Source organism: Emydura macquarii, unplaced genomic scaffold, assembly GCF_026122565.2.
Source record: "Emydura macquarii macquarii isolate MOO-44397 ecotype Brisbane River unplaced genomic scaffold, CSIRO-AGI_Emac_v2 contig_691, whole genome shotgun sequence".
Classification (NCBI taxonomy): domain Eukaryota; kingdom Metazoa; phylum Chordata; order Testudines; family Chelidae; genus Emydura; species Emydura macquarii.
The window spans coordinates 8,063,079-8,079,094 of record NW_027130828.1 but is presented as its reverse complement, the minus strand read 5'-3'; the positions used below and the strand labels follow the sequence as shown (position 1 = coordinate 8,079,094).

General features: G+C 52.5%; 1 protein-coding gene across 1 annotated transcript in view; it reads right to left on the bottom strand.

The window, feature by feature from the left end:
- Window positions 1–16,016, bottom strand: part of SARDH (sarcosine dehydrogenase) — an 83,553-nt gene that overhangs the window by 22,810 nt on the left and 44,727 nt on the right. Inside the window, exons 16-17 of the mRNA XM_067541604.1 lie at window positions 14,022–14,169; window positions 10,065–10,158 (exon numbers count right to left, since the gene is read on the bottom strand). Coding sequence (XP_067397705.1) covers window positions 10,065–10,158; window positions 14,022–14,169 — 242 coding nt within the window. The remainder of the gene's footprint in view (window positions 1–10,064; window positions 10,159–14,021; window positions 14,170–16,016) is intronic.

Below are 16,016 nucleotides of genomic sequence, written 5' to 3'. Positions count from 1 at the left end.
TGCTGGGTTCTGACATCACTGGCCGTATTCTCATGGGAACTGCTGTTCCCATACATTTCACATGGAGCCATAAAATAGCACCAGAGCCTCCATCTCTGAACCATAAGCCAGAACTAAAGTTTATTTGGTTGGGTGCACATTACACTCTCACTCACACACTCACACACACCAGTAACCAATCAGCTGGCTCCAGAAAGTTATTATCTCAGCTGGAATTCTCCTTGTGCATCATCATCCCAGCTGATTTTGTTCAACAGATGAATTAATCTGTGACAACCATCACAATAGGGCATTTTTTTAAGACACTGGATCCAGTTCATCCCATTGACAGTCAATGGAGTTACATCAGGAAGGGATTTAGCTCAGTGTCTAACATTTCTACACTAGATTCTGGGTATAATGAATTCCTCCGTTGTTTATGGCCCTCGATAATGCCCTATCAAATTCACCATAAGAAGCCGAACTTCCATCACAATCTACCCCTAGAGGACAGGTGGTGCTTGCAGCAGTGAGATCTACTGCTCAATAGAGGGGAATTATTACCTGCAAAAGAGGATACATTTGGAAGACTGCAGGCTCAGGGGAGGGGAGGTGTATTTTGCTAACCGCATCACTACCTATAACATGTGGTTCTATCATTCCAGTCCAGAAAGCACTGCTCAAAATAAAGGTTTCTTAGGGCTCCACGGTGCAGTGAGATGGTACAGCACTTAGTGCAATCTCCACTTGTCTGGCAGGGGCTGTGCCGCATATGCTGACGAACTGGGTTTCCCAGAGGCACCAGCTGTTTTTGCTCTTCAGCTGTAAAACACTTATCTCCAGTACAATGGGCAAATCCTCCAGGCCCTGACATCAGCAGAAGCTAGGACTGGATACAAACCGCAGGATTTGGCCCTGTGTAAGTAAGCGGGAGGCACAAATTACCTGCTATTTCAGAGAATCTCCTTGAATGTTACTGGACACACACATTTTGCGGCTGAGCGGAGTCTGTGAGTCAGTTCTTTTCTCGTCTCCCCATGATGCTGGTAGATCACTCAGACAGGGTGAAGAATTGCTTGGGTAAATCCTGAGTCAGGAGCATCTTTGTGTTTGCAAAAGCAGAATTTTTAAGATACCAGAGCAGCTGGGCTTTGCCTTTAGGGCAAGTTACATGCCTACTGCAAAAACACAAAGGCTGTTTGATGCCCCCTCACACTCACTTGCGTTTGGGATGTAATATGCTGTGTGCTATCCCAGAGACTGGAAGGAAAGGTGCTTGCCCACCAGAGCCTCCTGCATTATACATCTGCTAGAGTGTTTTCTTAGACTCGCCTGGAAAAATATTCCATTTGATCCCAAAACATTCAGAACATGCTAGCAAATTGGAACACCGCATTTGAGGCCAGAAAATCTCATCCATGTGACCCTTTATTTCTGTTAGCCCAGTGGTTAGGGCACCAGCCTGTTATGTGGAAAAGGCAGGTCAGAATCCCCACTCTGGAACGGGGACTTGATCTCAGATTCTTCCTCCCCCCCCATAAGGAGCCTAACCACCAGACTATCAACTATTCTGAGTGCAATGGCCTCAATCTCTCCCCTTGCAGCTGTTCCACATCATATGACTACTTAGATGCTCATTGTGCCAAAGAGAGAGAAAGCAGACTTGAATCCAGTCACTCTGCCTGAGTCAGAGGAAGGATTTGAATCCACATCTCCTGCCTCCCAGAAGTAGCTGCCTTCATGCACAGGCAAGTGTGTCCTGATCCCAGATTACAGCCACGCCAATGCCCTTGAGTTCTCAGGTGTCAGGATGGAGAGGGGAAGCGATGGAGCATTCATGCTGAGAGTTTCCCAGGCCAGGACAGAAGTGCACCACTATAAATTTCATCGCCTTGCAAACTGTCAGCCAGCTCAGGTTTGAAAAATGTCCTTCATTTTTTTTTTAATCGAATATGTGGGGAATTGGACAGACTCCCCCTTCCTGGTTTCCTAACCCAGCTTTGGTGACCTCTCTCACTGCTGGTGGATTGCTCCTACGTGAAAAAAAAAAAGCAATTTCCTGTGACCTTCAATCAATTTCCAGACGAGAACGCCTTTTAACATCTTGCTGACCTCTGCCCTGCTGCCCAGCCATGCTCTCCTGGGCACATGCCTCTTGAAATGGAGAGGTGCTGCGGTTTAGTCCTTGGAGCTTGTTCTCAGTCCTGTGCTCCGTCACCAACTCCCTGTGCAATAGGGGCAAGACGCTAGTTGTCTTGGTGCTCCAAGCAGAGGCAGTGCGGTCTCAAGGAACTAGCATGGGCTTTGGGGGTCACCAACTCCTGTGTTCCAAACCCAGATCTGCTGCGGCCACGTTGCATGGCCTTGGACCAGTCACTCAGCTGCTCTCCCAGTTGCATGTCAAGAGTGCGGGCTTGGGACGCTAGAGCTTGACGGGAGGATGCCATGACGGGGATAGCAAAGGCTGACCCAGCAGGGGGCAGAGATACAGGCAGGATGCGCTGCGCTACGGTGGGGCCGCTCCTGTCTGAAGGAGAAGGGTTAGATCACACTCTGTGCTGCAGCTCTCAATTTGCTCTGCTCCCACTAATCCAGGCCGAGATCATTCAACCAAATAAATAACCAAGGACCCATTTATAGTAAGGAAATTTGCACCAATCTGACCAGTGCAAGCCTCTAAGATAGATACCCTGCAGCAACGTAAAGCAGATTTTACATCAGTGTAACTTACTCTGGTAACTTCCCGTGAGCCGCACTGATGGAAGAGCTGTTTTGTGCAGGCACAACTTGTCTACGTGAGGGTGTAGCTGCATTGATATCGTTCCTGTAGCATACATTTCCTTAATGTAGTGAAGGCCCATATGCCCCCCCGCCACGGTTTGCTGCCTTTGGTATGGCTACACAAGCGTGGACCTGGAGAGATCACAGCTAGTCTCTCCCCAGTAAGATGCACCAATTCCTGTCCATCGCACATATTAAGGAGCTTGCTAACGTTAAGGCACATCTCCATCTCCTTGTTTTCCCACCGAGGAGGTGGCCCTTACAAAGTTAACCACGGCACAGTCGGCACTTTCAATTCAGCCTCACTCCAGCACTTCCTAAAGAACCAGTTCCAGCATTTAAAACAATCGCTCTAAACCCCATGGCCCCTATTCCTGGGAGCAATTCCCCACGTAGAGGTGACCTCTTTGTGGCACCTTTTTCTGCCTGCGAACCTGCTACTCCTTCCTCCTCCTGCAGCTAGAGAGGTGGCAGGCTCACCAATAACTACCACAGTCATGCATGCAAGGTGCAAAGAGCATTTAATTTACCCTTTATCCCCAGTGCTTCCCAGGTGACCCCAGAGCTACAGGGCTCAGTGCAACTGGGGTTTTCACCAGGTTTTCCATTTCAGTTTGTGCTGCTGATGGTGGGATTGCTCGGTTCTTCTAGGCAGAGTCTCTCCCCACCCGCTCTGGGATTTGTCTGAGCAAATTGCCTTCGTCATCTTAAATTAAGTTTTTAGCTCGTTTAGCTAATCAGATACCCAGAAGCTGTTGTACACAAGCACCAAGACAGTCAGATGCATTATTCATTTTAATTAGAGATGAGACTGAAGCTGAAGTCCAGATCTGAAATGTGGGGCATTTGCACCAGTGTGGATTGGAGCTTGCAGCTGGCGTCTGGCTGTATAAGGGGCTAGCTGAACAACCCAGACCCAAATAACTCCAAGCGTTGGGGCTGAGCCAAAACCTGGATTTGCTCTCAAGCCCATGTTTGTTTTTGTCATGCATGTCTTCAGGCAGAGAGTATTCCACGCAGGGCCCAGCGTGCAGATCCTGCTTGACTTCAGTGGTCATTCTGCCTGGGTAAGGAAATGTGGTGTTGGGGAAGAGCCTGTCAAAAGCAGCAGTGGGAAGCGACTAGCAGGAATCATTTGAAAAGGGAGTCAGACAAAGACATGGAGGAAAAACAAACATCTTATGGATGGGGCTGTGGGCCCAGACGGCGTTCCCGGCTTGTGCCAGGATAATAAACTTCACAGGGCTCCTCTCTCTCCACACTGAAGGGATTGCGCAGATCCAAGGAGGACTCAGACAAAACTAAAACCCCACAAGGACCATCCCAACACGCGGCTCTTTATGTTGTTTACTGTTTCAGAGATGCACATGGAGGTCTTTGCAAACAACGGCGAGTGTGTCGCATACTGGGCTGCTGAGGTCATGGCTGACCTTCCCTGCTTCTGCTCAGTTCTTTATCATTTTTTAATCAGTTCAGGCTCCTTTGCCTGAGATCGGGATATTTTATTTCCCCTTACACATCTGCTTGGTTACAATCCAGTTTATTTTCTGCAAACACTTGGATGAATCTATAAACCTTGGCACTGGAGCCAGATTGCTTCCCAGGTTTTGCTGTCGCTCCTCTTGGAGGATGCAGGAAACTTCACCCGGGAACCACTGGCCAAGACCATGAGACAGATTCTGTCTCCTGCTCCAGCCCCATACGCTGCAGACAGCACACTGGGATCACAAGGAGCCCCAACTTGCTCGGGGTGAATTCTCAAGCTCCTGGCTCAAGAATGGGTGTAGGAAGCATGCCAGGGATGTGTGGAGATGGGAGGGGACAGGCCCATAGAATATGGTGCTCTCGGGATTCCTGGTTGCACCACAGCCCTTGGGCAACTCAAGATGGGTGATATTCCAGCCCCTGGAGCAAACCAGGGCAAAAAGGTGGCATAAAACCTTTGTGCCCTCCTCCACCCGGGCTGCTTCTTCTGTACTGCACCTCCAGGAGCCAATGAATTTAATTGGAGGCTGTCCTGTACAACAGCTCACAGGAGATGCGGGAGAGAGGATGAGAGGGATGGGACCCACAGATTCTCTCACTGGCTACTGGTGGTGATGGTGACGGGGTGCATTAAATGTGCCATGGCATCCTAGATCTTCACTCTTAGCACTCCACCACCTTACACTCCCACATGGAACTACGGGACAGCCACCAAGTGCTAGAACCAAGGCAGTCCCTGTGAAACTGGGCCCCTCGGGCTGACCCTGCAGGACCCCAGCCCTGCCTCAGGGATCCTCAACAGGCTACGGAGCCACTCCAGGCTCTCTTGTGGCAGGGCAGAGGAGACTGGAAAGCCCAGTGAGCTGTCACCTTACAAAGAACACACTCAAAGGGAGGAGCAGTGGGAGAGGAATGCCACCAAGCCAGGTCTTCAGCACAGGGCTCAAAAATGTCTCACATTTGGCAGCCGTTTGGCTAGCCATTCCTCACCTTCTAGTCAGGGAAGGGGCCATGAGGAAGGCAGAGGGACAGCGCAATAGATTGGGCACAGGAACAGGCAGAGAAAGGAACTGGAAAGGGGGCAGGCAGAAAGAGGAGTGAAGAAGGACAAGTGGAGAGAACAGAGACACAACCGGGGAAAGGGTGACATATTTTGGAGGCCAGTGCCTCACACAGCAGTGCTGCGAAACATGAGCCCAGGTGTGGAATATTCCCAGCTAGCCAACACCCCCACTAAAATGTTCTCACCTCCTACGGCAAATCTCCACTTCAAACCCTCGCATCCCTCCCACAAAACCCTGTGGTCCCAATCCCTGCAGAAAAACTCTGCTCGCTGCTCAGCAGCGACCTAATCAGTCCTCTTGGTAACAGATTCAATGACAGCCGAAGGATCAGCACTTAATTACATTAACTGCACAGTTCCTGAAAGCTGCCTGGCTTTAATCAGCTGGCAATGGCTTTGCTCTCCTTCACAGTCAGATCTCGTCCTTAATTTTCCTGTCAAGCAAGTTTCATCACGCGCTCTGCCTGCATTTCAACATGCGTCGGAGATAACCGAAGGTGTCATTTAGTCCATTTCCTACTCCTTCAGTGAAATCCCATCAGCATGCCTGGGAGGGCCAAAGTGTCCATTTAAAGACAAACAAAAGTCTAAGAGTTGGAAGCATTAAATGAGCTGGACTTGCAAGGGGAAGGAGAGAAATAAAAGGTCAGGAAGGAACCGTGGCTCTGTGCCCGGCTGGAACGTTATTCACCAATACAGTATTAGACCCTGTCTACCTGAGAGTGCATCGGTGGGGTAATTTACCGGATTAAGTTCTTACATTGTTTCTGCCTCTTTACATTAGGGGATTGTCCTAGTGCAAATACATTGTTCTGGTACACCAGTGCCCATTTCTCTGAGTAGACAGAGCCTCTGAGAAGGTGTCAACATCAAAACCCCAACTCTAAAGACTCCTGACTTCTATGAAAAGCCAGATCTGGATTGGATCTCAGTGGCTTGGTCCCAATGCCAATGGACTATCTGATGTATTGGTCACCAGCACTGCGGTGAGTGCTGTGCAGAGAGTATGGTACCCTGCCTTAAGGAGCTCAATCAGCTGAGTCGATGTGACTATGCAGAAGGAGGGAAAGATTCTAGTCTATATAGTTTCTTATACCTCACCATAGCACCTGAGTGTCATGCATCAAGCTGTGTGACTCAGATCTGTCACAAACAGTTTGTTCTCTCTTCTCCCCCAGGGAGAATCGCATGCGCAGTGGAGTATTTTGGTAGGGTTTTGTTTTGTTTTTGGGGTATTTGGGTTTTTTTTAAATATGCTCACACTGCTCTGTGTTTTAGATCAGAGAAGGCCGGTCACAGACAGTGCCTGGCGCTTGGAGCAGAAGACGGAGAGGTTTGTGATGATCTTTAATCCCTGTAGGAATTTGGCCCAGGGTCTGGGACCAGCCCTCGAGAAAGCTCTGCACACGAGTGTTACCCTTGTGGGCAAACGTTTCATTGGGCCAGAGGAACAGAGTTGCCCATTATGGTCCTCGGTGGTAGAAGAATCAAAGCTGTGAGCCCAGAGAGGTATGGCATCTAATGAGAACTGTACATTGCCACCCTTTGGATGTAACTGCGGCCACTGTTGCGCATCACATTGAAGGAGGTGTGAGATGCCTTAGGACTGGGTCAGCTCTTCTGTGTCTGCCCTTCTTCATGAGGCAGTAGAACCAGGCCAGAGTGATGGATTTTTCTTAGTCTTCCAAAGGCACACATATTGTGTTTCCTCAGACACACAGGAGCTTAGCCCTGGATATCAGTATTAAGAATTACCATTTGCGCATTTCAACATGCACAGCCGATATCTTTAAATATAAGGTCTTAGCAAATTCAAGACAATCTGCACTTGTACAGAAAGCTTAAAGTTGTCAGGCTTCCTCTGTGATCAAATACTTCTCAAGGCCTCACGCCCCGACATTTTGAAGGGAGAACACGGACCTATTTTACATCTCATCGCTCACAAGTTTTACAAAGGGGGCTCCCATATTGAGTGAATCTCTTTACTGCCAGCACTTGTCTCTAGGCCACAAAGAGGACTCCTCTGTTCCTTTGACATAACTGCGGAAACACAAGTCAACGGGGCCCGCATGGATTTATCACGTCAGACAGCTCCCAGCGTCTTCCCAGAGCTCAAACCAGGCACTGCTAAGAAAAAGCTGTGTGGGCTGGAAGAAAGTGCTGGGTACTGGCATGCAAATGAGAACACGGAGCACTGTGGAAAAGCATGCTGGGTATTGGCATGCAAATGAGAACACCGAGCCATCCACTTTGCTCCTAGAACTTTTCTTTCCAGCAGAGCCGACACAGAGGCCTTTGACACACAAATGAGCTTTACTCACTGTGCATGAGAAGAACCATGCCCTACCCCAGCAGAGCTGCCATGGCGCTAAAGTGGTACAAGGAATACTAGTTATCATCAACAAGAGTCTTGTATGCTGTACTGTACAGGCACACCGCACCGTAGAGACATAGGATAAGACATTCCTCACCCTGAAGAGTCTACTCAGGAGCAGGTTCTACACCCTGACTCATAATATGTAGTTCTCTTATTCCTCCCACTGAGCAAGGTGCTACACAATATGTGTCAGGGTGCCAGCATCTGGCCCTTACAACCTACGGTCGACACACGAACCTTGAACTGTCTTGTCTGGAGAAGGGCCAGGAGAGGTTGCTGATGAGAAAGGAGAACGGAAGGATTTCTAGAAGGGGCTGGCTTTAAGAAGAGATCTGGAGGAGGCAGCTCCAAGCACCGAAGGGAGCATGGAAGCTGAGAGCGCTGAAAGGCAACGAAAGGAACCACAAGGAAAGAGGACTGGGTGGGGGAGAGAGCCGAGAGCAAGGTGTGAGATGCGCACAGCGGGCAGCAGAATGGTGCGGGTGGGAGGGGCAGCTAGATTCCTCCAGTGAGGAGAAAGCATCCAGGCTCTGCTGTTTGCATTCAGTCTTTTCCCAGCCAGTTACGGGCACAGGAAATCGTTTTCGCTCTTAATTTAGAAACATGGGAGAGTTACAGGCAGCGAGTGTAGCTGTGTGTGAAGAACCGCAGATGGGCACAGCAACAGCAACCCCAAGCGTGCCGGGGCCCACCGCCAAGAAGATCTACCTGTATCTGTCTACACATGCAGCTGGCTCTCAATGTATGCAAGAGAGAGAGAGCCAGCCGCAGGTGTAGACAGATACAGGTAGATCTTCTTGGCTGGTCCCTGCATGCTTGGGATTGCTGTTGCTGTGCCTGTCTGCAGTTCTCCACCAAATACATAATGGGTGGTGTGTGTGTCTCTCTCACTCACTCACTCACTCTCTCTCTCTCTCTCTCTCTCTCTCTCACACACACACACACACACACACACACACACACACACACACACACACACACACACACACACACACACACACACAATTTGTACAAAGGAATGAATCGCTTATGGCCAGACCCAGATATTCTTCTTCACATGGTTCCTTCCCCCGCTAGCAAGCCCATTTCATTTCAATACAGAGCGAGGCACTACTTCGAAGCATCAGAATCAGTCCCTTTTGGGGGGTGGTTAGGGGTACACGAATCCTGCACGCGCACGCACACAGCTCGTGTGTGTCTGGCCAGGCAGTGCGCTCATCAGGCAGACCTAGCTTAGATTCCTGTGCTCCCCGCACGCCCCTAGAGCGTGCAGCCGTTCCCAGCTCACACATCAGTGCAGGTGACCAAGATAAACTGCAAATTTAGGCTGGGAGAATGAGTCTCCCTGCCAGGCTTCAGGGTCATCCAGCAGGCCATGACCGTAGGCGCTGGAAGGAGGGATGGTGGCGGGCTGCCGGTACGGCGTGGGGAGGATGGGGAAGAGGAGTGTCCAAAAGCAACACATACAGCTGCCATCCCCAAGAACATTTCAATGCTCTCTTTACATCTGGTCGTCTCCGAGACGCAGAGCAAGCTCCCCCCAGCAACGCCCCCACACACGTGTGTTCAGTCCAGAACTGGAAACCAAAGCCAAGCTGAAGGAAAAACAAATCAAATACGAAGGCCTCGGTTCCACAGCGGCTCAGCTCAGCTCAGCTTCCCCAGCGTACAGGGCCATAGATTTCAAGGTCCGAAGGGACCATTGTGGCAGGTCCGTGTAACACAGACCGGAGAACTTCCCCCAAGAGCAGATCTTCCAGAAACGCATCCAGTCTCAATTTCAAAATCGTCAGTGAGGGAGAATCCACCACGACCCTCGGTAAATTGTTCCAGTGCTTAATTACTCTCACTGTTAAAAATGTACACCTCGGTTCCAGTCTGAATGTATCTAGCTTCAGCCTCCAGCCTGGAGTCCCCCAGGTGAGGCAAGATGGCGTCTGACTGATCTTCTCTGTCAGGGGCAGAACGCTATATCCCAGGCTGGGAGACTCCAGAGATATCAGACCTTCACCTCCCAACATCCTGATTCCCATCTTATCTTCCTCTCCATATCACACACGTACCACAAACCTGATTCACGTGGCTGCTGTTCTGGGAACCCCCGACTCCCAGACCTGCACTGAGGTGGGTGTACTCCTGCGCCGGTGAGGGCCACATCCAGCATCTGCCCTTGTTTGTATAGCATCCTGGTCCAGGAGGTCCTGCTCACGGGGCTGGGGATGTGTGAGAGGCTCGGCCCATCTAAGTGCTTTGGTGCCCTCGCGTGACAGGCCCTAGACACACACGGGTGGGCCACCCAAGCAACAACGCTACAGGCAGAACCTTCCCCGTGCCAAGCGGTGGAAGGAGGGAGTGTTGGCCGAGGGCTTGGGCTCTTACCGTGCATCCTGCTGCCTTCACCAGCTTGTGGGAGGAGAAGGGGAAGGCCTCGTTGCTGAGATCGGTGTCGAGGACCTCCTGAAGAACCGTGCGGCTGCAAGGAAAGAGCAGAAAACCCTGGTGAGGAGGCGGTGACAAGTTGGGGCCGGTAGGTCACTAGCTCACGCATGACACCCACCGCGCCAGCTCACGCGGAAGGTTCTGCCTCTGGCACGGGCTGGAAAGACAACTGCCCGTCTGCTTTGGAAGGACAGTTTGCCCTGCTTCTCCCCCGATCCTCTTCTCGCCTCTTTATTCTGTCGCCCTCTCTAGGTTCTGTGGGGAAAGCCCACTGTCGGCCGCGTAGGGCTGCTATTTACAGGTAGCCTCTGATTTTTCACGACCCGTCCCTCTCCCCAGCACAACTCCTCGGAGACCAGAAAAATGAAACCTCCTAATGTTCTTTTCAGTCATGCTCCATGGCGGGGCGTACGCTGTCAGAGAGAGCACAGTCTCGCTGAGCGCCAGGGGAAAGATGGCCATTTCTATACATCCTTGTGGTGAGGGCACAGGGCTGGGATCTCCTCCAGCTGGGAGGCTGCTCATTGCACACCGTCAGGCGGCTGCACCACCAGAACTCAACATGGCATCAGGATCTGATATTTAATCAATCCTGCCACCAATCTGTCTCAGCTCCATGAAGGGCGGCAGGGAAAAGAAGGAACTTCTCCTCCACGTTGAGTCACAACCCATCCCATCCCCCTCAGAGGAACAGGAGCACCAGGAGAGGGGCTAGATAGGACTGACGGACGCCAAGACATTTACTCTGCCCGCATTATCTCTGCCTGCATCATGATGGGCCTCAACAAACCCCAAGGGCTAATTTATTATATGAGACTGGTTACGAGATCTCCTACTGGCGAGATCAGTCAGATCGTAGAATACACTCCCCCAAGGCAAATGGTACAAAACCCATTGCATGGGGAAATTAGAAACAAGCCTGGCAATGTGCCGGAGGGGACAAATCTTGTATCAGCAGCTGGGGGGAAGATAACCTAGGGTGGACACATTGATTTTAAGGTCAGAAGGGCCCATTAGACCTTCTAGTCTGACCTGCACAATGCAGGCCAGAGGATTTCACCCAGTGATTCCTGCTTCAGGCCTGTAAGTCTTTCCCTTCTCCAATGCCCATGATGGCTTTGGCAGAGGGAAGTGAGTCATGCCCGATTCTGAACTTAGCTGCATTAGGACGGGGCCCTGCTTACCCCATCTCACCTCCTCCCACAGGACGGGGGGTTCAGCGATCAAACCCACGCTCAACCCAAAGGGGTGAGGGAGTTTCATTTCCATCTGAAACATGCAGCTCGCTCGACAGCAGATGGGGCCATGACACAACAGCCCAGCAGGAGATTCCCCATCCGGGTCCTGATCCCACCGACACGCACCAGGGAGTGTGGCGCTCACCACCCCGAGTGACCCCAGCGGGGCTCGTCAGGCTACTGAAGCCAGCAGTCGAATTGAAACCAGCGAGACGACACACAGTACCTTAAAGCGTCGGGCCCACACTCCCTACCGGCAGCACGGGTACGGGACAGGGCCCCACCCACGTTTGGCTGCCGTGTTACATCAAGCTGGCTGCTGGAGGGAGGTAGGAGAGGAAGAGGCACGACCGCCACAATTCTCCCGTCACCCCAGGCTTGGCTACAGAACAGCTCTCCCCAGCACTGCACTAACAGCACCACTCAAGGCTGCAGAGAGGAATAAACGCACTCCCAGCATTGGGGAGGCTTTTCCTTCATTATCCTCTCCTCACCGCCTTTTGCCAGCCCCAGCGGCTGGGAACACGCCAGCCGCTTCCCAGCCTTGAGCCAGTTCTAATGAGCGCTGGCTTGTCACATGTGACAGACGCAAATGTCAGGGCGGCCGTGACACGCTGCTGTCTAATGCAGGGTACAGCCCTGCCAACGCTTTTCAGGGCCTGCCGCTCTCTCCCCAGCTCCCGTCGCCTCTCCAGGCTGCATTACACTAAAACTGGCCTTCCTGGCACTCTGAATATTTCTTCTGCTCTGGAATGGCAAGCCAAAACTGCTCGTGGGTCAATAAATACATACAATTAGGTCCAGATTCTGCTTTGGATGGGTACATCTACAGAGGAATAAAAGACCCACAGCTCGGCCGTGGATGGCCCAGGTCAGTTGACTGAGCAATTGGGCTGCGGGGCTAAAAATTGCTGGGGAAGACATTCACCCTCCCCCCGTGCAGGGTCCCAGAGTTCAGGTTCCAGCCCAAGCCTGAAGATCTACACAGCAATTTTTCAGCCTGGACCCCAAGCCCCATCGGTCCAAGTCACCTGATCCAGGCCAGTTGTGGGTTTTTTATTCCTGGGTAGACGTACCCGATGACCAAGGCATAAGTGCAGAGAGAAGCCAATGGAGTTCCTCCCAGGGTATGTTGACACTGATGGCAGCGTGTAGCGTGCAGGCCCTGCATGCCCAGCGAGCATGGCTATAACAGCAGTGTAGACATAGCTCCCCCGCGTGGCTAGTGCTTTCCCTGCTTTAACTAGGGTGGGGGTGGGGAGAGGGGGAATCCGCACTGGTCAGATTTGGGACACGGCAGCCTTGAGTGCAGGGAGAAGCAGGGAACAGGCCTGGAAGGAAACCAACACGCATTTGTTTAGCCTGGAGAAGAGAAGACAGAGGGGACATGATAACAGCTTTCAAGTACATAAAAGGTTGTTACAAGGAGGGAGAAAAATTGTTTAATCTGAGGACAGGACAAGCAGCAATGGGCTTAACCTGCAGGAAGGGAGGTTTAGGTTGGACATTAGGAAAAACTTCCTAACTGTCCGGGTGGTTAATGACTGGGATAAATTGCCGACAGAGGTTGTGGAATCTCCATCACTGGAGATTTTTAAGAGCAGGTTAGACAAACACCTGTTAGGGATGGGCTAGATAATGCTCAGTCCTGCCATGAGTGCAAGGGACAGGACTAGGTGACCACTCGAGGTCCCTTCCAGCCTGATGATTCCATGAGCCGAGCTGCCCGGGAAGCCACCTCCTTGGGTGTCCCTGGGGTTGGTTTCATTTTAAAGAAGGCCGTGCTCCTAGCCAGGGGGCTAATGGGAGGCACAGAGCCCAGGCTGAGCAGGCCCGGTGCAAAGGGTCAGTGCCTGTGGGATGGAGCATGCGCCGAGCAGTGCAGAAGAAAGGTCTAAATATTTGATGCTTTGCGGTATGGCTTAGCAGTAAAAATAGCACGGACGGGCCAGGCAACGGGAGGAGAGGCAGGTGCCTGGAGAGTGCGGACGAGACCTTTCCGCTCCAGCGCTGGGCAATGCGCTCGCTCAGGTGCTCAGAGACAGGACTCTAGCGGGCGGGGCAGGCGGCGTGCTGGGCTCCCTCACCTCCTGTCCCCACCCCAGAAAGCTTCACCCCTCCTCCCCCTTGGCACAGCTAGGGATGGGTCCCAGCACACGTAGGCACCCGCCACTTAGCCATTTGCTATGGGACCAGTGGGGCCAGGCCCTGCGTGGGTACGCAAGGAGGGGGAGCAGGAGTAGACAGCAGCCACCAAAAGGGGATTGGAGCTGCCCTAGGCAAGGGACTGGCCAAGTGAGTCCTGCTGCAGCGAGCACCCCCCCATTCCTCCGTGCAGCCCAATATCTCAGCCCTTCGCATCCCAGCGCACCCCGGGACCAGTCACTTACCCATCAGTGGAGCAGGAGCAGCACAGGCTGCAGCAGGCATGTCTTAGGGAAACTCAAGCTCCCTTTCTCCGGATGCCACTTGCCTCCCCAGACCCTTTCATGGCACTTAGGAAATCAGGCTTACAAGGCAGGAGTGCAACAGCCTTTCACCTCTGGACCCCTGGCTTCGGTCACGAGTGCCGAGGAATTTGGCTGGTGTAAATTCAGTGCCGGTTAAACGGTGGCTTCTCAGGGGAGCTTTGTCCCATCTCCCATCTCCCTGTGCTTACCTCGCCGGCCCCTGGATGCTGATCATCCCCAACTCCTCCGAGCAGTCCACCAGCTTGCACCGGAACTTCATGTCCTGCAGCACTGTGGTGATGTGCGACCAGTTGTGCTGAGCAACAGCTCCCCCAACAGCCAGGTAATAGCCGTGCCCTGGAAGGAACACCAGCCGCCGATGAGCCATGCAGAATGGGCACCGTTGAGGGTGCAGGGAGGGGCTGAACTGGAGTTCGGGCTCAGTTTGGCTCAGTTCAGATGCTTCTCAGAACGACTCAGGTCTGCAAAACTGGGCTGGGAGCCTCCCACCCACCAAGGGGCAAATCCCACAGTCCTCACTCAGGCAAAACTCCCCTGGCAGCCAATGGGCTCAATCCGCCAAGAGGCTAAGCGCCCTCCATCTGAATGTAAGTCGGGCAGAGGTGAGGGCTCTGCAGCCCCTGGTGGGATCAGGCCCAAGGGGAGTTTTTCCTCAGTAGTAAAGTCTGAGAAAGTTAAAGGCCAGGGGATCTCCAGGATCTTTCCTTTGTTCATCGCTTCTGCTTCCTGCACAACTAGAAGGGGTGGATCAACCAGCAAAACACAACAGTAAAGTAATAAAGCCTGATCTTAAGTTGAAGTTTTGGACAAAGCTTTGGAGTACCTCCTCTCTTCTTCTCCTTTTAGTGGGAGGGAGAAGAATCGCCCCCACTACCCGAGACAGCTATGCCAGCAAAACTCCCTGGTGCAGGCACAACTATGCCAATGGAAAAGTGTTTCGGTCAGCAGAGCTAACGCTGTACAGGGCAGGGGTAGCTAAGCAGACAGAACTCCTTCTGTCGGCTTACGCTGCATCTCCACTAGGGAGCTCTGCAGGCTTAGCCGTGCCGGCCCAGGCTCTATAGCACAGACAAGCCCTCTGTGTATAAGGTCATGGAAATGGTATTTAACGTTTTTAAAAATGCAGGGCCTGATTCTCCATGGCCCTGCATTTGGTGCAGTCATTTATGGCAGCGTACGCGGTTGTCGAATGCTACCAGATCAGAAGGGTGGCGGTTCTTTAACCATTTCACATACGCATAAATAGCTGAGCGAGGCGCAGGTCCAACAGAGGCACAAGGTCACATACTCCAGCCTTCCCTCCGCACTGCCTTGCACCTTGCGGGTTATCCGGATTCAGAGAGACATGCCAGCTGACGGACCAGGGAAGCTGCAGCGGCATGGGCCAGCATGAAGCAGGGACAATTTCTATGCTGATGGAGGGAGGGGAAATAAGTATGGCGGGGGAGGGGAAATGCAAAGCTAGCCTGGTGGGAATCAAAGGATTTCCCCATTCATCGCCGAGCCATTCCCACCGACACCACGCCAGGGTCGCAAGGGTCATGAGGCCGAGGAGCCAGGCAGGGCTATCCCATAGGGCATGGGGCTGTGCCACGGTCAGCATTTCTGCTGCATTCGGGGAAATTTAACTTCGCTGGTAACACCGAGGGGGAAAAATAACCAACCCAGAGACGGGATCTGAGAGTCGATTAATGCTCCACAATCGATCCTGCCTCTACAACGCCGCGCTCCAGGAATCTGTCATAACGCTAATAAGTGCAGCCACCTACTGTGATTGAAAAATAGATCTGCTTTTATTAAACTCCTCCATCACCCATCACACACAGCAGCTCCCCCAGCTGCTTCCCTCCCTTCCTTCTTCAGGGGCGGGCGTGTCTGTGCTTAAAAGGGAGAGATGAATAGCGCCGGCTGAAGCCAGGCAAAGCGCAGGCAGGTAGACGTCCCCCCACACAGCTCTGCAGACGTTCATGGCTACCCCAATCCCGCCCTGCCCCTCCTCGAACTCTGTCACGGCACCTCAATCGTGACCTGCCAGAGCCCCCGTCTGCTCGGCTCCAGGACAGAGCGCGCCCCGCTACGCGGCGGGGTTTACGACGAGGACAAGCGGTTTTCACTCTGGGCCGGAGGCCATGCTCTCCTTTCCCCGGGGGCCGTGCCACTCCGCGGAGTGTCTGATTTTCTAC